Source organism: Vicugna pacos, chromosome 8 (assembly GCF_048564905.1).
Source record: "Vicugna pacos chromosome 8, VicPac4, whole genome shotgun sequence".
NCBI classification, from domain to species: domain Eukaryota; kingdom Metazoa; phylum Chordata; class Mammalia; order Artiodactyla; family Camelidae; genus Vicugna; species Vicugna pacos.
Window position 1 is genome coordinate 51,241,510 of NC_132994.1, and position 23,362 is coordinate 51,264,871.

Genomic DNA, 23,362 nt, shown 5'->3' on the forward strand with positions numbered 1-23,362 from the left:
AGCTAAGTCTGCTTGAAACGATAGGCATAGAGGCTTTAGTGTTTCATGTAGTAAGAATTCAGGGCAGTGTTTAATTTTAAATAAAAATGAGACAAAAAGCAGTTAATGTATTGCTGGTCAAAGCTGTTCTATGCTATTATGAAACACCAGACTTATTTTGATATATATTTACCCAAAAAAGTAAACATATTTCAGTGACAGGCAATGTAGCATCTTATAAAGAACATGAGCTTTGACATCAGACAGACCCAGATTCAAATTATGGTTTTGCCACTGAATAGCTGTGTACCACTGGGTGACAAACTTAAACCAAACCTCAGATTCCTCCTCTGTGAAAAGAAAATAATGATACTTTTCAAAAAAGTTTTAATGACATGTTCAATGAAACACTATTCGTAATAATAAAACTGGAAAACAACCTCCAGGTCCAATTCTACTTTTATTCATCAGTTCAAAATAATGCATGTAAAGAACAACTCAAAACTCAGTGATCTGCAACAGCAAGCGTTTATTTAATGCTCATATACCTGCAGATTCATTGAGATTGGCTGATTTGTCTAGGCTTGACTGGGCAGTTCTGTATTGGTGGCACTTGGATCCAAGGTCCAATTTGGGTTCAGATTTGTTTCCATATGTGCTTATTTGGGGGTCTAAGCTGAAAGGATAGCAGCTACCTATAGTGAGTCATCAAAGTTCTGAAGCCAAATTAATGTGGGCCAGAACAATTGACATCTCTGCGTAAAATTCATTAACTTCCTTCGAGATTTCCAGATGCTAACTAATATATAAAAAATAGATAACCAACAAGTTTATACTGTATAGCACAAGGAACTATATTCAGTATCTTGTAGTAACTTCTGGTGAAAGAGAATATGAAAACGAATATATGTATGTTCAGGTATGACTGAACTATTATGCTGTACACCAGAAATTGACACAACATTGTAAACTGACTATACTTTAATAAAAAAATAATAAAAATAAATGTAAAAATTCATTAACTTCCATTGGTCAAAATAAGTTCATGGCCAAGCTCAATATCAAGTCATCTGCAGTTAAGAGAGGAGGAAAGTAAATTTTCACTGCACAATAATCCAAACTATCACAGTAGAAAGTAGTAAGTGATTTAATGATTAGGCAACATTCATATGATGAAAGGCTATCTATCCATTAAAAAATTGTAACAGGAAAAAATAATTGACATAGTAATATACTTGTAATCCATTTTTCAAGAGAAAAAGTATACTATAAAAAGACATATGCATGGAAAATTATAGGAAGATTTTAGAACAAAATAATTAAAAGTGGTTATCTTTGAGGAATAATACATTGGATGATTTTCATTTCTTCCCCCTACATGCTCTTCAGTGTTTTCAAGTCAGCTGGATTGATTATATATTATTTTTGTCATTTCAAACAGTTAATTGATAAAACTTGTTTTTCCAACTTTGGAAAAACATAATTTCTTATTTGGGGCAACAGAAAACAACCACATTAACATGTTTTAAATGAGAAGATAAATGTGAAAGTATGTTGTAAATTTGACAGCAGAAAAAAGCAAGAGATTATTTTGATAATTTGGATTATGTCTCAAATTCCAATATTCTATATTTTAAGTGTCTTTTCCTGAGGATACAAAAAAAATGCCTTTATCTCACTACCATTCTCAAAGGATAGTTTTACTGTGTATAAAGTTCTAGGCTGACATTTATTTCCTTTAAGAGCTTTGAAGATATTATTCTGGCTCCCAGTGTTGCTATGAGACGTCTGCTTCAGTTTAACTTTCATTTGTGTGAAGTTATTTTATCTTGTCTGTCTTTTAAGATGTTTTTGTCTTTGATGTTATGCTATTTCATTGCAATGTGTCTTGGTGTGCTTTTTAAAAAAATATGCATATTTGTTGGATTTCCTGAAGCTCAAGGTTGGTATCTATCAATAATACTAGAAAATCCTAAATCATTAACTCTTTGAATATTTCCTTTTTCACATTCTCTCTCCCTCTCTCTCCACCTGAAACCTCAGTTACATTCTCTGTCTTTTGTTTTGCTTAATTGTCTTTCAGATGTTTAATCTCTTTGACCCTGTACTATATTTTCAGTGATGCCTTTATTTTCAGATTCATTATTTTGCTCTTTTTCTTAAAACTCCTTAGTAACTCTTTAAAAATCTAATGTCCTTTTTCATAATCTTCATATTTTCTTACTTCTTAAAACATGTGGTTGGTATTCGTTTCATAGTCTGTATGTGTGTTTCCAAAACCTACAATGTTTAGAGTTGGCTCTTGCTGGTGAAGTTCCTTCATAGTTGCTGGTATGTCTTCAGTCTCCTTGTGAGAATGTTCTTTCCTAGTTCATCTGCTGGTGTGTTGCCTTTTGGAAACTTTTGGTTTTGGATTGTTTCTTTGCTCTTATTATCTCCCTTGCACAGACTCCAGGCTTTGTATTGGCTCTGCTCATGCAGCTGTGAGCCACCAGGTATGGCAGATGCCCTCACAGCAAACAGTGATTTGGGGACTTGTCTACATCTCTGTATTCATACCTTTATGCCATCTATCTATGAAGATTCATTAACTTTCTCATCAGCTCAGACAAGTAATACAAAAATACATTATTAAAAATGTATTCAGTATTTATGGGTATTATTTTCTGGAAGAGTTTTTCTGGACAAGTAACCTACCATATTTTCAAAAGTAAAAGTGCCTAATCATCTTTTAAGTTATTTGCTTACCTCTAGACAAATGAAAGCCCTTCATGGATATGTGCTAGGTTATGCATATAGAGCTCCCAAAACCTAACCCAGCACCTGACACCTATAAGGCAATGAAAGAATAAAGAAGAAATGAATGGAGCCTAGCATAATCTTATAACACAACATCTTTGAAAACTACAAACCATTCAAGAAATACGATATTAGTATCTCCTAAGAGATTTGGAAGTCATACTGAGTTTCTAATTTTATGATAATGATGTCTAAAAGCAATTGCATAGCCCAGTGAAAATGTAAAGTATCTGAGAAAATTGAAGAGTCAAAATACTGCTAAAAATCTATAATTTTTGCATAATTAGATATCTTTTAAAATTTATAGCAACTGACAGAGAAACTACAATTTGATATTAGACTAGCATGATTTAATTGCCTACCTTTGACTCAATGGTTTGCACCCAGGAAAAAGACAATCTGATAGGTATCTTTATCCCTAACTTTGCTTTATATGGTAGAAATTTTCTGTCCTCTACACAAATGAACCCATATGATAGAGGGAAAAAGACAATTCATGCTAGAAACTCCTATATTTTAGGGAAAGATTTTGGGGCTGGATCCTAGAGGAAGATTTGAGGCACAGTAATTTACTTTCAACTTTAATTGAGCTACGTATGGCCTGATCATAAAAATAAACCTTACCTCTTTGGGTTTTGTTTTTTATATTTTTAGATTTTTTTTAGAATATTCACAATGTTTGTAAAGCCAAGCATTTAAATATGGAAAGAGACATGAAATTTTTATATACTTTTACTGGGATGTTACCAGGCTTCTTCTTTTTTAAACTACATTGATGAAAATTCCTGGGAAAAGGGCAGACCTGTTTCTGTGTGTGTGTGTGAGTGTGTGTGTGCACGCATGTGTGTGTTGTGTCTACCTGTGTGTTTATACTTGTTTGTGGTTCACATATTTTGTGGTTGAATTATGCAAAGTCTGTTCCCTCCCTTCTGATGAAGGCTTGCATTCCAGCTTCATTGCAGTGTGCACTTCTTCCATGTGGTTTGCTTTTTCTTGCCTCTGAAAATAATTCAGGAGAAACAGAAACATAAAATTTGATTTGGCCAGAAAAACCTTTTCTCCATTTCTTTTTAAAATGTGACCAGTCCAGCCATTTCTATATAAGGATAAAGAGTCAAAGACAAGCTAATCCAGGGAAAGTGTGAAGCTGAAGACTTCCTCAAATCTGATATTTAGGCAAACCAACCCCAAAATATCCAAGACTTATTCCTTGGCTCTGGGCATTGCAGCATTGTAGGAGCAGCTCTTTCCCCATTACTGGCAGTTCTTTTGCTTGTTCACTCTTTACCATCGAGGTTTTCTTCTCAAGATTCTTCTTGAAAGAGCTTGAGTTTAACTAGAATGAACACTTCACTCCTAAAGTCACAAGAGATGTAAGTCAAAATGATTTTATGTTCAGGTATTAGTGCAAACTGTTTAGGTTTGGAGGACTTAACTCCAAAATTCGACCAAAAATACAAACGATTTTCTACACTATGGAGTATCCAATTCAATGGAACACCACCCAGGCATATTTACAAAAGTTCTGCAGCTATGATAAGTGTTTATTATAAAGCCCAACAGGAAAGTAGGATCTAAAATTATAGGATGCGACATTAGGACAACTATGATTTCTTTTAAAGCTAGAGTAGAAAAATAAATCAGGTAAAAACACACCATTAAACTGTTAATAGTCATCATCTTTTTGTTTGGAGAATATGGGATTAAAAAAAACCTTTTGTTACTTTTTTAAACTTAATAGTTAGGTATCTTTCTGATTTTATTTCTGTGTCATTGATTTGTATATTTATTTTGAAGGGGCAATGTGTTAAGACAGAACAAGTTTCTGGGGACCTGAGTTCAGGTCCTGTTCTTTACTGTCTACTAATGAGGGTTCCTTCCATACTGGTATCTTTATGGTCAAAAAAATACTGTTATCCTGAGACTGTATCTCATTTCATATCTTATTCTGGTGATCTACAGAAAATGTATTTTTTTTCTATTTCTCTTACATTATATGGGGAATTGGATAGCTATTTAGAAATTTATTTGTGTTGAGAAATGTCACAAATCACGTGTTTACTCTGAAGTGACACTTCAGATGAAAATATTTGTCTTAATGACTCAAAAAGGCTGGATCTGATGGGGGTAAGGTGATTGCTTGATGTGAAGAATAAGTACCAATATGTGGTACAGAACAATCAAAGAAAAGGTGGGTTATGTACCATCACTTTTAAGGGTCTCTATGTATTAGGTTCTTCTACTCAGCACATTCTTCTAATGTTGGCTCTTGCTTTAAATCTCCAGGCTGTGGTGGCATTAATTCATCATAGTAAATACCTCATGTGGAATTATTTACCTAATAACTGAGCATATTTTCCCTCAACCCAACTTCTTACATCTCTGCATTCAGTCAGTGTAGTTCTAAAATTTAAAAAAAATAATAAATAAAAATTTCCAGAATTCTCAACCCTGATGTATACCCTGGTTCTGACTTTCAACTGTGGTAATCCAGTTTTTAATATGAACTGAAGAATGTGCCTTTAATACATTAGAAGTTGCATATTTTTCTATTCCTTGCTTGCCTTCCACAGAAATATTTCTCTCTAACCAAAGGCTGATGCCTTCTGGTACCTTCAAGTAATACCTACAGTGAATATTACTTCTTAGAAGTTTTTTGAAAAATGTTATAAAATAGTCTACAGGAGACCACAAACATTCCCCTGCAACATAGTGCAAATTATATGCAAGTCTCATGAACAGCCTACCTGTTCAGATTACCCAGTGGAGAGTTACAGCAGTGGTTTGTCTGTGGAATTCCAGCCTGTGCCATTTAAGGCAGACCAAGTACCTTAATTTTTTTCAGAGGACATTTGTCTTGAGCACTCTGGTTGAATTTTTTCAAGGAGAAAGACATTTTTCAAGCAGTAAACATCCTTATGGATATTGGAATCAATATGGAATTGGACTCATAGTCACATATGGAAACCTGGGCATTTTAAGGTAAATACTGGAAAATACTCTGAAAGGCCATGGGCGTCACTCAACTTAGAGGTTCAGATGTATTTTATTCAAGATGATTTGAGACTTCATATTTTAGTTGAATGAGGACAATGAACAAAATTACAGGTGAAAATAAATAGTGTTACTTAATTGTATCTTACTAAAGTTTTTAACATTCTGTATGATAAGCAATTGACCCAGCTTGGGTAATGGGCCCACCATTTGGCCCATCAGGAAGCATACACCTCCAAAAGTAAAACTGAGGTGCTATTGCCAGATGAATAGGAATGAAAGCTGAGAAGGAAAAAAAGTTGTCCAGTCTTTTAAATTTATTTCACCTGTTTTATTAAGTCAAAGCCAATGAAGTATATGCGTGAAAAATAATGGTCTTTGCCCACAAGTGCTGATTTATTTGAGATTTTGAATCTTCCTTTCCTTTCCTTTCCTTTCCTTCCTTCCTTCCTTCCTTCCTTCCTTCCTTCCTTCCTTCCTTTTCCCCTTTCTTCATTCCTTCTTTTTCTCCTTTCTTTCTTCTTTCTATCAGGGCTGCACTGTTATCTCAAAGCATGCTATTGAATGTACAGACCTAGTTCAGGTTAACAATTGAGGCTTAGAACCAAATCAAACAGTTCATTTACCAGAGCTTTTTCAGTTCTGTGGCTTGCTACAAAGTCATTAGATTTCTGTGAAGAATCAAGCTATCTTTTCTTACAGCAAAATAGTAGTTGTGCTTTCAAAATTTAAAAACAGATTTTTTTCAGTTTCAAGTGTTTTCCCAAATAGATTTCTTAAGACTCTGTACCGTGCTATGATAAAACAATTACAGAATTAGAAAAATATTTTTAAAAGAAAAAATCATGGAAATGGTCTAGGACTTTGCATTTGTTTCTTATTGTGCTCAGGGTTGCTCTTTGTTATTGAATAAAGACATATTTCCTATTAAAATTGGTCCAAATTTATATACTCATATTAAACATAGGTATTTTGAAATGATATTCCTAAAAACACTAGAACTTTTATGTTGCCTAGATGAACAAGCTAGAAAGCTTTTGTTACATGGCACTGTATCTTTCCTGAAGGCTATTGTGGTTAGCATTATAAGTTGCATGAAGAAAACCTTTTCTTTTAAATTTCCTTCTGAAAATCACTGCTTGAAAGGCCAGTTGATTTTGTGCCTTTCTTACATATCGGCTGAATGTATTATATTATCATTAGGTCAGAAAATTCTGTGTATGTTTGGTGTTGGGGCACTTGTCTATGATTATGTATCACTGACCCAGTAGAATTTTTCCAAGGACAAACTAAACTTGATTGCAATTAAGATTATTCACACCCTTTACATCCAAGCATATATATATAGAGGTCATTTTATACTTAAGTAACAAAGTTAATAGAGCTGATTTCAATCTATTTCTTTAAAATGAGAATGCTTATAGAAAGAGGGAGGAGTTCAGTCAAAACTGTCAGAGACTTCCACTTCTGAAAATATATAGTAGACATACTTTTCCTATTCTTCTCACTATGAACAATTAGAAGTCCTGGTCATTATATACAAAACAAACATAAGAAGACTCTGAAAGGTGAAAGATAGATTGACTAGGGACCTCAGGATCTAAGAAAGGACACAGTAGTGGGTTCCCTGTATTTTCTTTTTGCCTTATACATCCCAGACTTGGAGCTAAAGAAACCGGCAACTAAGAAACACAAATGGATACAAACTTAAATAAAAACCCCAGCAAAGGCCTGCTCTCTTTAGTTAAGGGACCAGGAATAGAGCAGTCTAGCAAGACAAACATTTTTTAGACAAAAGCTGCTCTACTTTAGCTAAATACCACAGAACAAACCTGTGGCCCTACTCCCCACCCATGCCAGCAAAGGGGACAAGTGAGTCTAGATTTCCACCACCACCAGGATGTAAGGATTGCCCTCCAACACTGTAGTGTTGTCAGAGGAAGTCTATCAGAGCATTAGGGCTTTTACCACTGCTCAGCGGTAATGAGACGCCACCCTCTGGTATCACACTGGGGAGAAGCAGGAAGCACTCCTATCTCTACCAGCCAGGTGGTATCAGGTGATGTTAGTGGAGAGGCTGAATTCTCATCCATGTCTAGTAGCAGTGATGAGGAGTTCCTTCTCTTTTCAGGAGCCAACAGAAGCTGAAAAGAAAACCAGAAGCACTTCTAGCAATAATGAGGTGATGCATGCACTTCACCTGCCAGCGCGTTATCAGAGGAAGCTAAAACTGAAGCAAATAAAGTTACCAGGAACATAAAGGGACGTTACTTAATGTTAAAAGGTCAGTTCACAAAGAAGATATAGCAATCCTAAATGCACATGGGCCAAAGAACAGAGCAACAAAATAGGTGAAACAAAAACTGATAGAACTAAAAAGAAAAAAAGCATGTCCACAGTTATAGTTGAAGATTTCAATACTCTTCTCTCAGTAATTGATAGAACAACTAGATATAAAATCAGCAAGGATACAGAAGAACTCAAATATACCATCAACCCACAAGCTCAAATTGACATTTATAGAATACGCCATCACCACCAGCAGAACACACACTCTTCTCAAGGACCCATCAAACATATACTGAGATAGACCACATCTGGGCAATAAAACACACTACAGCAAATTTAAAATAAGTGGAAATATACAAACTGTGGTCTGTTGCCACATTGGAGTCAAACTAGATACCAACGGCAAAAAGATAACAGGAAAACCTCCAACCACTTGGAAACTAAACAACACATCTGAAAACATGAGTCAAAGAGGAAGTCTCAAGGAAAATAAAAAGTACATTGCTTTGAATGAAAACTAAAATACAACATATCAAAATCCATGGGACATAACTAATGCAGTTCTGAGGGGAAATTTTATAACACTAAATGTTTATATTAGAAAGAAGAAAATATCTAAAATCAACAATGTACACCTATAAATTTAATAACTTAGAATAAGTGGACCAAATTCTCAAAAAGCATAAGCTACCACAGCTCACTCAATATGAAATACATAATTAGAATTATTAGAATAGTTCAAATCTATTCAGGAAACTGAATTCATAATTTTAAAACTAATTATACAGACATTGAAAGAACAGTTAATTATACCCAATATTTTCCAGAAAACAGAATAGGAGAAAACATTTCCCAATTAGTTTTATGAAGCTAATGTTATCCTGGTACCAAAACAATACTAAGATAGTACAAAAACGAAAAGCACAGGCTAATAACCCTTATGAGTATAGAAGCAAAAATTCTTAACAAAATAGTAGCAAATAAAATACAGCAATATATAAAAAGAATTGTACGTTATGACAAAACAAGGTTTATTTCAGGAATACAAGGCTACTTCACTATTTGAAAATCAATAATGCAGTCCACCATGTTAATAGGCTAAAGAACAAAAATCACATGATAATATCAATTGATGCAGAACGTGCATTTGACAAAAATTCAATATCCATTCATGATTAAAAGAACTCTCAGAAAATGAGGAATAAAGGGGAATTTCTTCAGCTTTATAAATAGCACCTACAAAAGCAAAAACAAAACCCTTACACAAAGATTTTCTTAATGATAAAAAGACTGAATGCTCTCCAGCTAAGATCAGGAGCAAGCCAGAGTGTCTGCTCTGACTGCTTTTGTTCAAATAGTGCTGGAAGTTCTACTCAACACAATATGGCAAGAAAAGGAAATAAAGACCATCCAGATCCTAATACCCCACCAAATGAAACACTTATGTACAGATCTAACAAAATATGTTCAAGATCCACATGAGGGAAACTACAAACCTCTGATGAATCAAATTCTTTTAAAAAGAACTTAAATAGAAGGACAGTCCAGGTTCACAGACCGGAAGATTCAATATTGTCAAGATGTCAGTTCTTCCCAATTGACCTACAGATTGAATGCAATCCCAGTAAAACTCTCAGCAAGTCATTTTGTGGATATCAACAAAGTGATTCTAAAGTTTATGTGGAGAGGTAAAAGGCCCAGAAGCAGTAACACAGTATTGAAGGAAAAGAATGAGTCAGAGGACTAACACTACCCAACTTCAGGATTTACTATAAGCTACAGTAATCAAGAGAATACGGTACTGGTGAAAGAATAGGTAAATACAAGCATACCTCGGAGATATCGAGGGTTCAGTTGTAGACCACTGCAGTAAAGTTAGTATCACAATAAAGTGAGTCACCATGAATGTTTTGGTTTCCAGTGCGTATAAAAGTTATGTTTACACTATGCTGAGTCTATTAAATGTATAATAATGTTATGTCTAAAAAAATGTACATACCTTAATTAAAAAATACTTTGTTGCTAAAAATGCTAACCATCACCTGAGCTTTCAATGGGTCATAGCTGTAACATCAAAGATCACTAATCACACATCACCATAACAAATATAATAATAATTTTAAAAGCTTGACATATTGTGAGAATTTCCAAAATATAACAAGAAACTTTAGGTAAGCAAATGCTGTTGGGAAAATGGTGCCAATAGACTTTCTCAACACAGAGTTATCATAAACCTTCAATTTTTAAAAAATATAATAACTGGGAAGCACAATAAAGCTAAGTACAACTAAACAGGTATGCCTATAGATCATTGGAAAGGAATAGAGAGCCCAGAGGTACCTATATAAATATAGTCAAAATATGCTTGACAAAGGAGTTAAGGCACCATAATGGAGTAAAGACAGTCTTTTCAAAAAATGTGCTGGAACACTGGACTGCACACATATTAAAAAAAACATACTGTAGACACAGACATTAGACCCTTCACAAAAATTAACTCCAAAAGGATCATAGACATAAATGTAGAACACAGAGCAATAAAACTCTTAGCTAAGACAACATAGGGGAAAATCTAGATGACCTTGGGTATGGTGATGACTTTTTAGATAAACCATCAAGGCATGATCCATGAAAAAGAAATAATTGATAAGCTGGACTTCATTAAAATTTAAAACTTGTGCACTGTGCAAGACAAATGTCAAGAGAATGAAAAGACAAGTTACAGACTAGAAACAATATTTTCAAAAGACACATCTGATAAAGGACTGTAATCCAAAATATACAAAGAACTCTTAAAACTCAACAATAAAAATATTAAACAATTCAATTTTAAAAAATGGGCCAAAGATCTTAACAAATACCTTGCCAAGGAAAATATACAAATGGCAAATAAGCATAGGAAAAGATGCCCCGCATCCTATGTTATCAGGGAAATGCAAATTAAAACGACAGTGAGCTACCACTACACATCTAGCAGAATGGCCAAAGTCCAGAACGCTAACACCACCACATACTGGCCAGGTGGCGAGGATGTGGAGCAATAGGAACTCTATTCATTGCTGGTAGGAATGCAAAATGGTACAGATGCTTTGGAAGACAGTTTGGCAGGATTTTGGGTTTTTTTGTGTTTTGTTTTTTACAAAACTAAACATACTTTTACAATATGATCCAGCAATTGCATTCCTTGGTATTTACCCAGAGTTTAACACTTATATCCACACTAAAACCTACACACAGATGTTTACAGCAGCTTTATTCATAATTGCCAAAATCTGGAAGCAACCAAGATGTCCTTCAGTTAAGTGAATGAATAAATAATCTGTGGTACAACCGACAATGGGCTGTTATTCAGCTCTAAAAAGAAATGAGCTACTAAGCCACAAAGAGACATGGAGGAAACTTAAGTGCATATTATTAAATGAAGGAAGCCAGTCTGAAAAGCCTACATACTGTATGATCCCAGCTATATGACATTTAAATAACAAAACTAAGAAAACAGTAAAAAAAAAAAAAAAAAGTCAGTAGTTGCCAGGGGTTGCAGGGTGGAAGGCTGACTAGGCAGAGTAGAGAGGATTTTTAGGACAGGAAAAATACTCTGAATAATATTATAATGATGGATATTTGTCACTGTACATATGTCCAAACCCATAGAATATATAACATGAAGAGCAAATGCTAAGGTAAACTATGGCCTTTGGGTAATTATGATGTGTCAGTGTGTGTTCATCAGTTGTAACAAATGTACCCTCTGGTGAGGAGTGTTGATAATGAGGGAGACTTTGCATGTGTTTAGGGCACGGAGTATATGAGAAATCTCTGTGCCTTCCTCAGTTTTGCTGTGAATCTAAAACTGCTCTAAAAAAAATAAAGTCTTATAAACAAACTGTCCAACTCGTGAACACAGGATGGTTCTATATTTATTTCTATCCTTGATTTCTTTCATCTGCACTTTATAGTTTTCAGCCTGCAGGTCTATATGTGTTTATACCTAAACATTTCATAACGAAAAAAAATTAAACTATCCTTATCTGCAGATGACATGATTGTCTATGTAGAAAATCCCAAGGAAACTGTTAAAAACTATTAGACCTGATAAAGAGTTCAGCAAGATTGCAGGATACAAAATTCAATTGTAATTCTATATACAACCATTGAACACGTGGACACCAAAATTAAAAACACGCAGCATTTTTCATCACTTAAAAAAGTGAAATGTGTAGGTATAAACATAGTGACAACCAAGTGCTGGGGAAAATGTGGAGAAGCTGGATCACTCATACATTGCTAGGGGGAATTTAAAATGATATCGCTATTCTGGAAAATTGTTTATTAGTTTCCTAAAAATCAAACATTCAACCCAGCAATTTTACCCTTCCTGGGCATTTCTCCCAGAAAAATGAAAACTTAGGTTCACACAAAAACCTGTACGCAAATGTTCACAGTGATTTTATAGTGATTTTATGTAATATAAACTTGGGGTGAGAGGGGGACCCAGATGTTCTTTAATGGTTGAATGGTTAAACACAGTGTGGTATATTGATATCATGGAATACAACTCCACAATAACAAGGAATGAACTATTGACCCACACGACTACTTGAATGAATCTCCAAAGAATTATGTTGCACTAAGAAATGCCAATCCCGGTAGGTTACATACTAGCTGGTTTCATTTATACAACATTATTGAAATGATAAAACTGTAGCAATGAAAAACAGATTAGTAGTTGTCAGGGGTTAAGAATGGTAAGAGCAAAAGGAGGTCAGGAGGGTGTCACAGGGTGTCTATAAAAGCACAACAGGAGACATCTTCGTGGTATTAGAAATATGTTGCATCTTTAACAGTATCCTGGTTGTGATATTGCACTACACTTTTGCAACATGTTACTATTGTGGGGAACTGGGTAGAAGATATTGGGATCGTTATGTTATTCTTCATAGTTGTACGTGAATTATTCCCAAATTAAAGGTTAAAAATTTTAAGTGTCTAGGAAAAGTCTCCAAAATTAGGGTTTACAACATCAAATTGCTATTAAAATTACTTCTTTTCAAATTTTGAAGAGAAAATTATGTTATCTGGAGGTATTTGGGGTTAGGGTAAGTTCCATTTAAGGTCATATAATTTCTTATTGCAGTGACTTCTCTTAACTTCTAGTAAAGAAAGTCTTGCAGTGTCATTTATAAAAGTCATTAGCAGATTAATAATTTGTAACATTGCTAGGGAAATAGGCACTCATACACATTTGGTGGGAGTATTAATTACTACAGATTTCTTAGAGAAAAGTTTGGTAATAAATAACAAAATGTGAAATTTTCATACCCTCTGACTCAGTTGTGTCTTGTGGAAATCCAATCTAAAGAAACAATCATGTAAATGCACAAAGATAAACAAGTATGTTCACTGTAGTATCATTTATGATAATGAATACTTAGAAATAATTGATAGTGGAATGATTTGGTAGAGTACTCTTGAGTCACAGTTTTTTCCTTAGTCTTTTCTGCCATTTGTCAAAGGAGGAAAAGCCACAGGGTGAGAACACAGGCATACATTCCACACGCCTGCTGTCTGAGCCAGCCACACAGACTGGTGAGTTCATGGTTCTCACCAGACCAGCATCTGTCTAGAAAAACTTTGCTGTTGGTTAATATGCACGTAAAGTCAAAGCTCTTGCTAAGAGAAATCTTGGAACTCACAAAGTTGATGGGCACAGGTTGGGCATGTAAGAGCCATTAGGATGCTCACAACATCAAGAAGGCACCTACAGTAAGTGAAGTGGGTCAGAGAATGGGTTAGATCAACACTAGGTCACTTGCCAACCCTAAGAAAATTTCTATACAAAAGGGTACTCTGTAAAACAATCCACAAGTGCCAACGTAGTAGCACATCCCTCCTCGGTATTAATTTGGCTTCAGGAGACTCCCCAAGGCTTAGCTAAAGTTATTAGTGTGCATAGAAGAAAAACCGCAAGAGGCTTTTTCTTTAGTCTTGTTCTATGTCTTGAGAGCTTGGCTTTACAGCCAGTGAAAATATTCTCTCTGATCTCTGCCAGGGGGATGCATAGGCATCTGATGGGCAACGTAATAGGCTGTGGACCCAAGTTTAGAGAGTCTTAAAAAAAATAGGTGAAGTCACTCTATTCTGTTCAAAAGGAAGAAGGGGACACATGACTCCCTGTGTTTTGGGACAGCTGTATAAAATCAGGGCCCCTCCTAATTCTACCTTATGACCAATGAAAATGTTCTCTCTGGCCTCTGCCATTCAGAAGGTGAACATACCTGCATGCATTTGGCAGTCAGTCAAATAGACTGGGCTTCTGAGGTAGCTGGTTTGTATAAGCACAGGACTCGTGACTGGCATCTCTTTTTCTGGCCATGCCAGCTTGCAGGGGAGTTTGTTGTAAGGGGTCCCAGTTCACAGGAGGCCTTTGTTGTCTCAACATTCATTGCTTTATTTTCTTAGACTGTCTTTGAGAGTGAACATTTTGGCTAAGCTTGGAAGTTTACCTCCAGGTCTTTCCACAGAAAGACTTACTGGTTTGAGTCACTGTTAAGTCTAATAGATCCTACTTGTCAATGGCCAGATGACAGATCCTCTGAATTGGCTAAATTAAAAAAAAATTAGAGAGCTCTTATAATGGTGTAACGGCTAGTCATTGGGAATTCCTTAATAAGGTGGAAGGATAGAAATTAGAACAAAAACTAAAGTCCACTCAGACCTCCTTCCTATGTATTTTCAGATATTTGCAGATACTGCAAAATAAAGAATCAGGACACTGGAGGTACAGTTGTCCTGTACTGAAGAAAAATTTAAAAAATTTTAAATCCATGGAGGATTCTCAACATTACAAATAGATCACCTGAGATAAATGGATACATACAAAAGGCAATAAAAAAAAATCAGATTGGGATGAGTAAAATGGACAGTAATAGGATTAAAACAAAGGTTTCAATATAGCACTATCAAAGGCTAGGTGGGTCACAGTGACCCCCACATTGGTTCCCAAATGTTAAAGGAATCCAAACAAGTCTGGTCTATTTACCCCAGTTTGGAGAAATTTGGAAAGCCAGAAGGCAGTCACTACAATGAGGAATCGAACAGCAATTGGTTAGTGCAACAGTTAAATCAAATTAAAGATTGACCAAAGGGCCAAGATCCTTTGGCTTGATCCCTCACTGAGGACCCAAAATCTTTTGCACAAGAGTAGGTAAAATGGCCTAGGGGTAGTAAAGAGAAGTTTCCAAGACCCCTTGATATGGAAACCCCACAGACGGCTCCTGAAATATCTCAAAGATTTGTTTTCTCTCCTTATAAAAAAGAGATATTAAACTAATCATATTTGATCTGTTATACTGTGTGGGAATCCGGGTCAAACAAAAAGTAACAGTAAGCTTTCTTTATGGTGTGTCTGTACAGGTGTGCATTACAAACATTTCAGAAATTGTGTGAAACTCCTGAAAGTCTGACATATCCTAGCATAAAGTGTTGTCTGTCATCAAAATTGAGGCTCACATGAAAAGAAGTGATCCTGAGTATCAGGGAAATATCCTAGCTGACTGTAATGCAAAGGCTGCAACAACGTACTTTTGCCATCGTGATGTCTTTGTAACATGGCAGCAGTCTCCTCCTGAATCAGGAATATTAAGACAGGTAAACAATTGCTGTAAATTAAAGAACAGTTAGGGGTGGGAGAAACCCAAGGTGGCCCCTTGGTTCTCTCAGTTCCCCGGCAAACCCTAATTTTTGGTTTTTGCAGTCCTTCACCTACAACTAGAATTGGAAAAGATGTTATGCTTTATTTCATTCAACCTCTCATTTTAGACATGAAGAAATAAGAGTCAAGGAGGTCAATTTACATACTTAATCGGACCCATTAAGTCTTAAGATGAAAATGATGCATCCGGGATTAGGCACAAGGAGCACCAGAAGGCCCACGTGAGCAGCACAGTGTGGAGGCCCTCACTTCCATTTCATCCACCACAGTGGTACCAAGTGAGACCTCTTAACCGACACTTATTTACGCTGCATGGGGAATGCCACATAACAGCTGACAAAGGATGAAAAGAGCAAAGCTATGGACTGTCAGCCCAGCACGTGTGTGAGAGCTAAAAATGGACGGGGACTCCATTACAGCCGCCTCAATGGTGGCCTTGAAAGACAGTGGTGAGCAGGGGGAAATCTTCCTGATGACAGAGCTCCAGGTGGCACAATTGATCATCTTCTTTCGGTGGAAAAAGAATGGCCCAAGATTAAAATCTATGAAAATTCATGGGTAGCCAAGAGCTTGGGAGGAGAAAGATGGGGAGGTCAGGGGCAAGAAGGTCTGCAGTCGTGGTGTGTGGATGGACTAATGGGAGCGGGCACAAAGTGTGAAGATCTTTGCATTGCATGTTACCGGAGGGCATCTTCCCTGGAACTAGCATTAAAAAACCATGAAATCACAGGGCAAAATGTCAGCCAGTCTGTGTCAGCCATCTCTGTGTCATCAGAGACCCCAGTGTTTGAACACTAGGCATAGTGAACAGTAATGATGGTGTCAAGGATGGATGCTATGTGTAGGCCTAACTACATGAGCTCCCGTGTACTAAGGCTGGCAAGAGAGACCAGTGCTAACCCCCACATACAGCACCATCCCTTCAGAAGGCCAACCAGCCACCTAGTGGCAAGTTGAATATGTTGGACTCCTTCCATCCTGGAAAAAGCAGCAAGTTGTTTCAAATTAACAGTTTTTGCATCTATACATATCTTTGGTATGGATTTGCCTTTCCTGTCTGAAGAACCTCAGGCAGCATCATATCCATGTGATTACATAAAGTTTAATCCACCCACATGGGACCCCATATGACATTACATCAGTGTAAGGCAACAGTTCTTAACCAGGGGCAATATTTCCGCCCCCAGGGGATTTTTGGCAATGTCTGCAGACATGTTTGGTTCTCACAACTGGGAGGATGCTACTGACATCTAGTGGCTAGCGGCCAGGGTTGCTGCTGAACATCCTAATGTCCAGGACAAATCCCCGTAACAAAGAATTATCTCCCCAAAATGTCAGTATGCCACTGTTTAGAAACCCTTGACTAAGATACTCACTTTATAGAAACTGGGCTTAGGGTCATGAGAGCCACTGGTCCTGCCACATACCACAGCGTCCGAAAGCATCTGGCACTGAAGAGCAATAGAATAGCTTACAGATGGTGCAGATAAGGCATAAGCTCAAAAATGTTAAAGACTTAAACATAGGACAAGATACTATAAGCCTCTTAGAAGAAAACATAGGTAAAACATTATCTGAAATAAATCATAGCAATGTTCTCCTAGGGCAGTCTACCCAGGCAACAGAAATAAAAGCAAAAATAAACAAATGGGACCTAATTAAACTTATAAGCTTTTGCACAGCAAAGGAAACCATAAGCAAAACAAAAAGACAACCTACAGAATGGGAGAAAATATTTGCAAAAGATGAGACTGACAAGGGCTTAATTTCCAGAATATATAAACCGCTCATAAAACTTAATAAGAAAAAAAGGAACAACCCAATCCAAAAATGGGCAGAAGACCCAAAGAAGCAGTTCTCCAATGAAGACATACAAATGGCCAATAGACACATGAAAAAAATGCTCAATATCTCTAATTATCAGAGAGATGCAAATCAAAACTACAATGAGGTATCACCTCACACCAATCAGAATGGCCATCATTCACAAATCCACAAATAAGTGCTGGAGAGGCTGTGGAGAAAAGGGAGCCCTCCGGCACTGCGGTAGGAATGCAGTTTGGTGCAGCTGTTATGGAAAGCAGTATGGAGAGTCCTCAAAAGACTAAAAATAGGCTTACCATATGATCCAACAATCCCATTCCTGGGCATATATCCAGAGGGAACTTTAATTCAAAAAGATACATGCACCCCAATGCTCATAGCAGCACTATTTACAGTAGCCAAGACATGGAAACACAACCTAAATGTCCATTCACAGATGACTGGATAATTCTACAATGGAATACCACTCAGCTGTAAAAAAAAGAATAATACCATGCTGTCTTGATGACTGTAGCTCTATAGTATTGTCTGAGGTCTGGGAGAGTTATTCCTCCAGCCTCTTTCTTTTTCTTCAGTAATGCTTTGGGAATTCTAGGTCTTTGATGGTTCCATATAAATTTTATCATGATTTGTTCTAGTTCTGTGAAATATGTCCTGGGTAATTTGATAAGGATTGCATTAAATCTGTAGATTGCCTTGGGCTGTAAGACCATTTTAACAATATTGATTCTTCCAATCCAGGAGCATGGGATATCTTTCCATTTTTTAAAGTCTTCTTTAATTTCCTTCATCAATGGTTTATAGTTTTCTGTGTATAATTCTTTCATCTCCTTGGTTAGATTTATTCCTAGGTATTTTATTACTTTGGGTGCTATTTTAAAGGGGATTGTTTAAATAATGCCATTTTCAGCAACATGGATGGCCCTGGAGAATGCCATTCTAAGTGAAGTAAGCCAGAAAGAGTAAGAAAAATACCATATAATATCACTTATATGTGAAATCTAAAAAAGAAAAAAACAACAGATAAATGAACTTATTTACAAAACAGAAAAAGACTCACGGACATAGAAAACAAACTTATGGATACATGGGGAAAGGGGGTGGGAAGGGATAAGTTGGGATATTTGCAGATACTAACTGCTCTGTATAAAATAGATAAACAACAAGTTCATACTGTATAGCATTATATTCAATGTCTTATAATAACCTATGGTAACAAAAATATGAAAACAAATATATGTATGTTCATGTATGACTGAAGCATTGTGCTGTACATCAGAAATTGACATAACATTGTAAACTGACTAAAAAAAAGATACCATGTAAGTATAGGGAGTCATCTTCCAGGATGCAATATATACTCAAATGAACAACCATTATATCATGCCATTAGATAGGTATAATACGCAGTGCCAGCAACCAAGGGTAGGTAATTTCTGCTTCCTTTTTCTGAATTCTGCCTTCTGTTTATTGCTCTTGGCTCCTGATATGGGAAACATCCTCCAGGGAGATATAAGCTATGATTTATGCCTGTGAACCTCATCCTTCTCTTGCCAAGGGGCCAGCGGGCAAGGAGAGGAACACCGTACTGACAGGAGCAGCTGATCTTATCATCAGGTGGTAAGCTGTTATGGCACATTGGGGATGCGAAGGAATATGTTTGGCACTGGTTCCTCTCTTAATGCTTCTTTGCTCAGTTGTGATGGCAAATAGACAAGAACAGCAGCCTGAGGAGGGCTTGATGATCAGGGATTTAGACAATCAGGGATACAACTTTCGGTCACCCCACCAGCTAAGCCACCAAGACCAGCACAGGTACTGGCTGTGCGAGAGGAGAACCTAGGATAAATTGCGGAGGAAGGGAACAAGGACGTAGCACAATTGTAGCCTCAAGCCCACCTGCATCAGTGAAGGCTATAGTTTCCTCTTAACTTTCCTGTAATAAGTTTACCCTAGGAAAGAGATCTATCAAATCCTGGAGGAAGACTTTCAGAGTTTAGAGGAAGCAAGAGGATCCAAGCTAATGCAAAAGTGGGCAGGAGTGAACGCTATGCAACACTGCCCAGATTCCCCTTCCAGGCAGGAAGGGCTGATTCCCTCAACTGCTGAGTGTGCTGTTATCTGTTAGCTGTCAGCCGTCAGTTCTCCCTGGCATTTGCCTTCCAATGAAGAGAGCTGTATTGCCCATTATCATTGCTCATCCAGAGGGCAAGATGCAGCCAAGACTGTTGCTGTCAGGTATGAAAGGCTGGTTTCCCTTTCCCAGCCTAGGTTACATCCAAAGGACCATTCCAACCTCAGGGCTCCCCTTGGGCTTGCCGTAGTCCTTGTGGCACTGCATTACAGCCCAGCTTCTCCCTGGGCCTGATTCTGCTTCCTTCCCATCCCGCACAGGTTTTGCTCCTGACAGCAACTCCTCAAAAACTTTCTGTACACTAAGCTCCATCTCAGAGTTAACTTTCTGGGGGAAACTGATGTACCATATGCTGCCGTCCACGCAATTAATAATTCGGTGAAAGGTTACTGCTTAAGTTTACCAGAACTTTCCTTCTGCCCAGAAATCTTGTCTTTCAGATGTCTGTTCACAGATACACATGATGTGTTCTCTTCCTCACTTTTGCCTGTTCTCTTTCACATTTGGAAAATTTTCTACTAGAAGCCAGAATAGCAATTGTTAGAACCAGAAAGAAAAACACGTAAAAGTCTGTATATTCTTACTTCTTTTTTTTTAAATCTGCATCAAAAACCCTGTGATAAAAAGATTGAAAGGAATGACAATTAGTTTTAATCAACCAAATATTTGGCCTAAAGTGTTTATGGAATGCAAAACTCACCTTGATCTAGGCTCAAATTCACCAGCACTCCTTTTTTCTTCTTTCAACCACACTGACCTCATTTATATCAATGTTGATATTACTCACCTTCAAGAAGATTATAACTTTGATTTGTTTGTCCAACAGCAGTGACAGGTTTCTTTGTTTTTTTTTTTTATTTCCTTTCTTGTACATCAGTCTTTAGCAGGGGAGACGCTGGCTGAAGTTAAGGGCCAATGTCAAACACTAACTGAACGATAAATGGATAACCTCAACCATATTGTAGCCCAGTTGGAATTAGAGTGAAAATCTTTAGCGGCCAGACCTGAATCTGAATATCCCCATTCAAGGGATAAACTGGGAGTTCGAGATTTGCAGATACTGACTGGTATATATAAAACAGACAAACAAGTTTATACTGTATATCATAGGGAAATATATTCAATAGCTTGTAGTAGCTCACAGTGAAAAAGAATATGAAAATGAATATATGTATATTCATGTATGACTGAAGAATTGTGCTGTACACCAGAAATTGACACAGCATTGTAAACTGACTGTCCCTCAATTAAAAATAAATAAACAAATAAATCTCCATTCAGCAAATAAACTCAGACTGTTCCCTTAAATGCCACTTCCCAGGGAAAAACAAATCAGAGGAGGATAAGTATAGTTGGTATAATTTCTTCTTTAAATGCTTGATTAAATTCACCAGTGAAGCCATCTGAGCCCAGCATTGTTCTTGAGGGAAGGTTTTTTTTTTTTCAGTTGAGATGTGATTGACCTATTATATTAGTTTCCGTTGTACCACATAATGATTCAGTATATGTGTATATGTGCAATGATCACTGCAGTAAGTCTAGTTAACACCAGTCACCATACGCAATTACAGTTTTTTTTCTTGTGATGAGAACTTTTAAGATCTACACTCAGCAACTTTAAAATATACAATACAGTATTGTTAACTGTTACCACGCAGTACTTTACATCCCCTGGACTTATATTAAAACTGGAAGTTGGTACCTTTTGACTACGTTTTTAATTGTTAATTTTGTTTACTCTGTAGGAGTATTCAATTTTTTTCTATCATTTTTGTGAGTTTGGTTTTTTGTTTTTCTCAAAAACACTTATCTTTTTTTTTACCTAATTTGTTTAATTTCATAAAATTTATCACAGTATTTAATCTTTCATTCTTTCTTTGTATAATTGTACAATTGTATAATTGTAAAATAATAGTATCTAGATTTTCACCTGGTATCATTTACTGTTAGCCAAAAGAACCTCCTCAAGTGTGTCTCATAGTATATATCTGCTAATCAATATTATTTCTTGGTCAATAGGTTTTTTTTTTAAATAAATTTAATGATATTGTAGCATTGAATTCTCATAGAAGCCAGCTTCCTTATTTTATCCACTGTATTTAATGTGTATTTTTCCTTTTGCTCTTTTTATGTTCTATTTAACATTGGCTTTCAGCAGTTTAATATAATATACCTAGGATTTTTTTCCCCTTCTGCCTGGTGTTTGCTTAAATTTTTATAATTATGGGTGAAATTTTTTTATAACAATTTTTTCCAAACAGTATTTTCCTCAAATAATCTTTTTGCCCCATACTTTCTCTTTTCCTAAGACTTCAATTATACAAATGTTACTTCATTTGCTATTGTTCCACAGGTCACTGATGTTCTGCTTTTGATTTTTAAGGTAATTTTTGTGACAAATTTGCTCATAATTATTAATAATTCTGGTATAAAATATAAAATATAAACATAAAAAGATAAGCAGTATCAACAATTCATTATCGTGAAATAGCAGTTTTTCATTTTTCTCTTCCAAACCTTACATCTCATTTTCTTATGTCTTATTGTCACGGCCAGATCTTGCAGTTTATATTAATCAATAGCAATGATAATAAGCATTCTTATCTTTAATCTTAAAGGGAAAAATATTTAAAATTTCACTGTAACGAAGGTGTTTGCTGAGGTTATTGAAAGATACCTTCAGTCAACCTTAGGGAGTTTCCTAATTTTAAGTATTTTGCTGTTTTTAAGTAAATTTTGAAATGTATTGCTTTTTTTTTTTCTAACTCTTGGGAAAATACGGGGCAGTAGTCATTGTGCCATTTCCAACCATTTCAGTGTCTCTATTGTTGAACACATATAGGATTGTACTTCTTTGTCCTCTGGAAGTCAGGTTGGCCGTGTGACTTCCTTCAGCTTATATAGTACGAATAGAAGAGACATGTCAGTTCTGGACAGAAATTTTCGAAGTCAGTGTGGTGTAGTTCACCGGGTTCCCTTTTCCCGACTCAGTGATTGTATAAGCATGTAGAGAGAAGCAGTGCCCATCAGCCCGGACCCTCGGTGACTATGATGAGCAGAATCTCCTTGCCAGTGTTCATTGCCCTGGTAATAGGGGCAAAATCTAATTTTTATCATAATAAACTACTCAGCTATTGTTATTTATTCATGGAGAATAACCTAACCTATCCTTTATTTCTCTCTCTATGCTAAACCATTCTTTCATTTAAGGCACTTAACATTGATCATAATATACTATTTATTAATATTTTTATTCTGTAGCTTCCTTTTGTTGATACTGCTGTATTTGGTATACCTGTTAGACAGAACCAGGTAAGCCATGCAGCTTAGAGAATATTTTCTTTAAAAAAAATTCCTTTCCAAGTGTGGAATGGGTGAGAGAAAAATAATTGAGTATGTAGCCCCTGTCCTCAGGGATAAGTCAAACAATTTATTGGAAGAAATTAAATAAGTTCCCAAAGACAATTCTAAACGAGCCATGTGAGCTTTAGGGAAAAAAAGAAAAAGAAAAAAAGAAATATTTTTCTACCAGAAAGAGTGGATCAGAAAGGCTTTCTAGAAAAGGTGACATTTAAATTGAGCTTGAAGGATCAACACAGTAATGACAGGAGAATTCTAGGCAGGACCATTAA

General features: G+C 36.2%; 1 protein-coding gene across 13 annotated transcripts in view; it reads left to right on the forward strand.

Moving 5' to 3' along the window:
• LOC116281493 (uncharacterized) overlaps positions 1 to 23,362 on the forward strand; it is a 195,498-nt gene that overhangs the window by 165,412 nt on the left and 6,724 nt on the right. For 8 of the 13 annotated variants that reach the window (XR_012075009.1, XR_012075003.1, XR_012075004.1 and 5 more), the window contains 5 exons: positions 5,624 to 5,760; positions 7,904 to 8,056; positions 19,103 to 19,216; positions 22,084 to 22,113; positions 22,992 to 23,042. Coding sequence is in view for 3 of the 13 variants with exons in the window: in XM_072965880.1 (XP_072821981.1) it covers positions 5,624 to 5,760; positions 7,904 to 7,958 (192 nt within the window). In the remaining 10 variants the exon portion in view is untranslated. Of the gene's footprint in view, positions 1 to 5,623; positions 5,761 to 7,903; positions 11,953 to 19,102; positions 19,217 to 22,083; positions 22,114 to 22,991; positions 23,043 to 23,362 lie in introns of those variants that run through there. The other 5 variants (XR_012075002.1, XR_012075012.1, XM_072965880.1 and 2 more) reach the window with 5 other exon arrangements.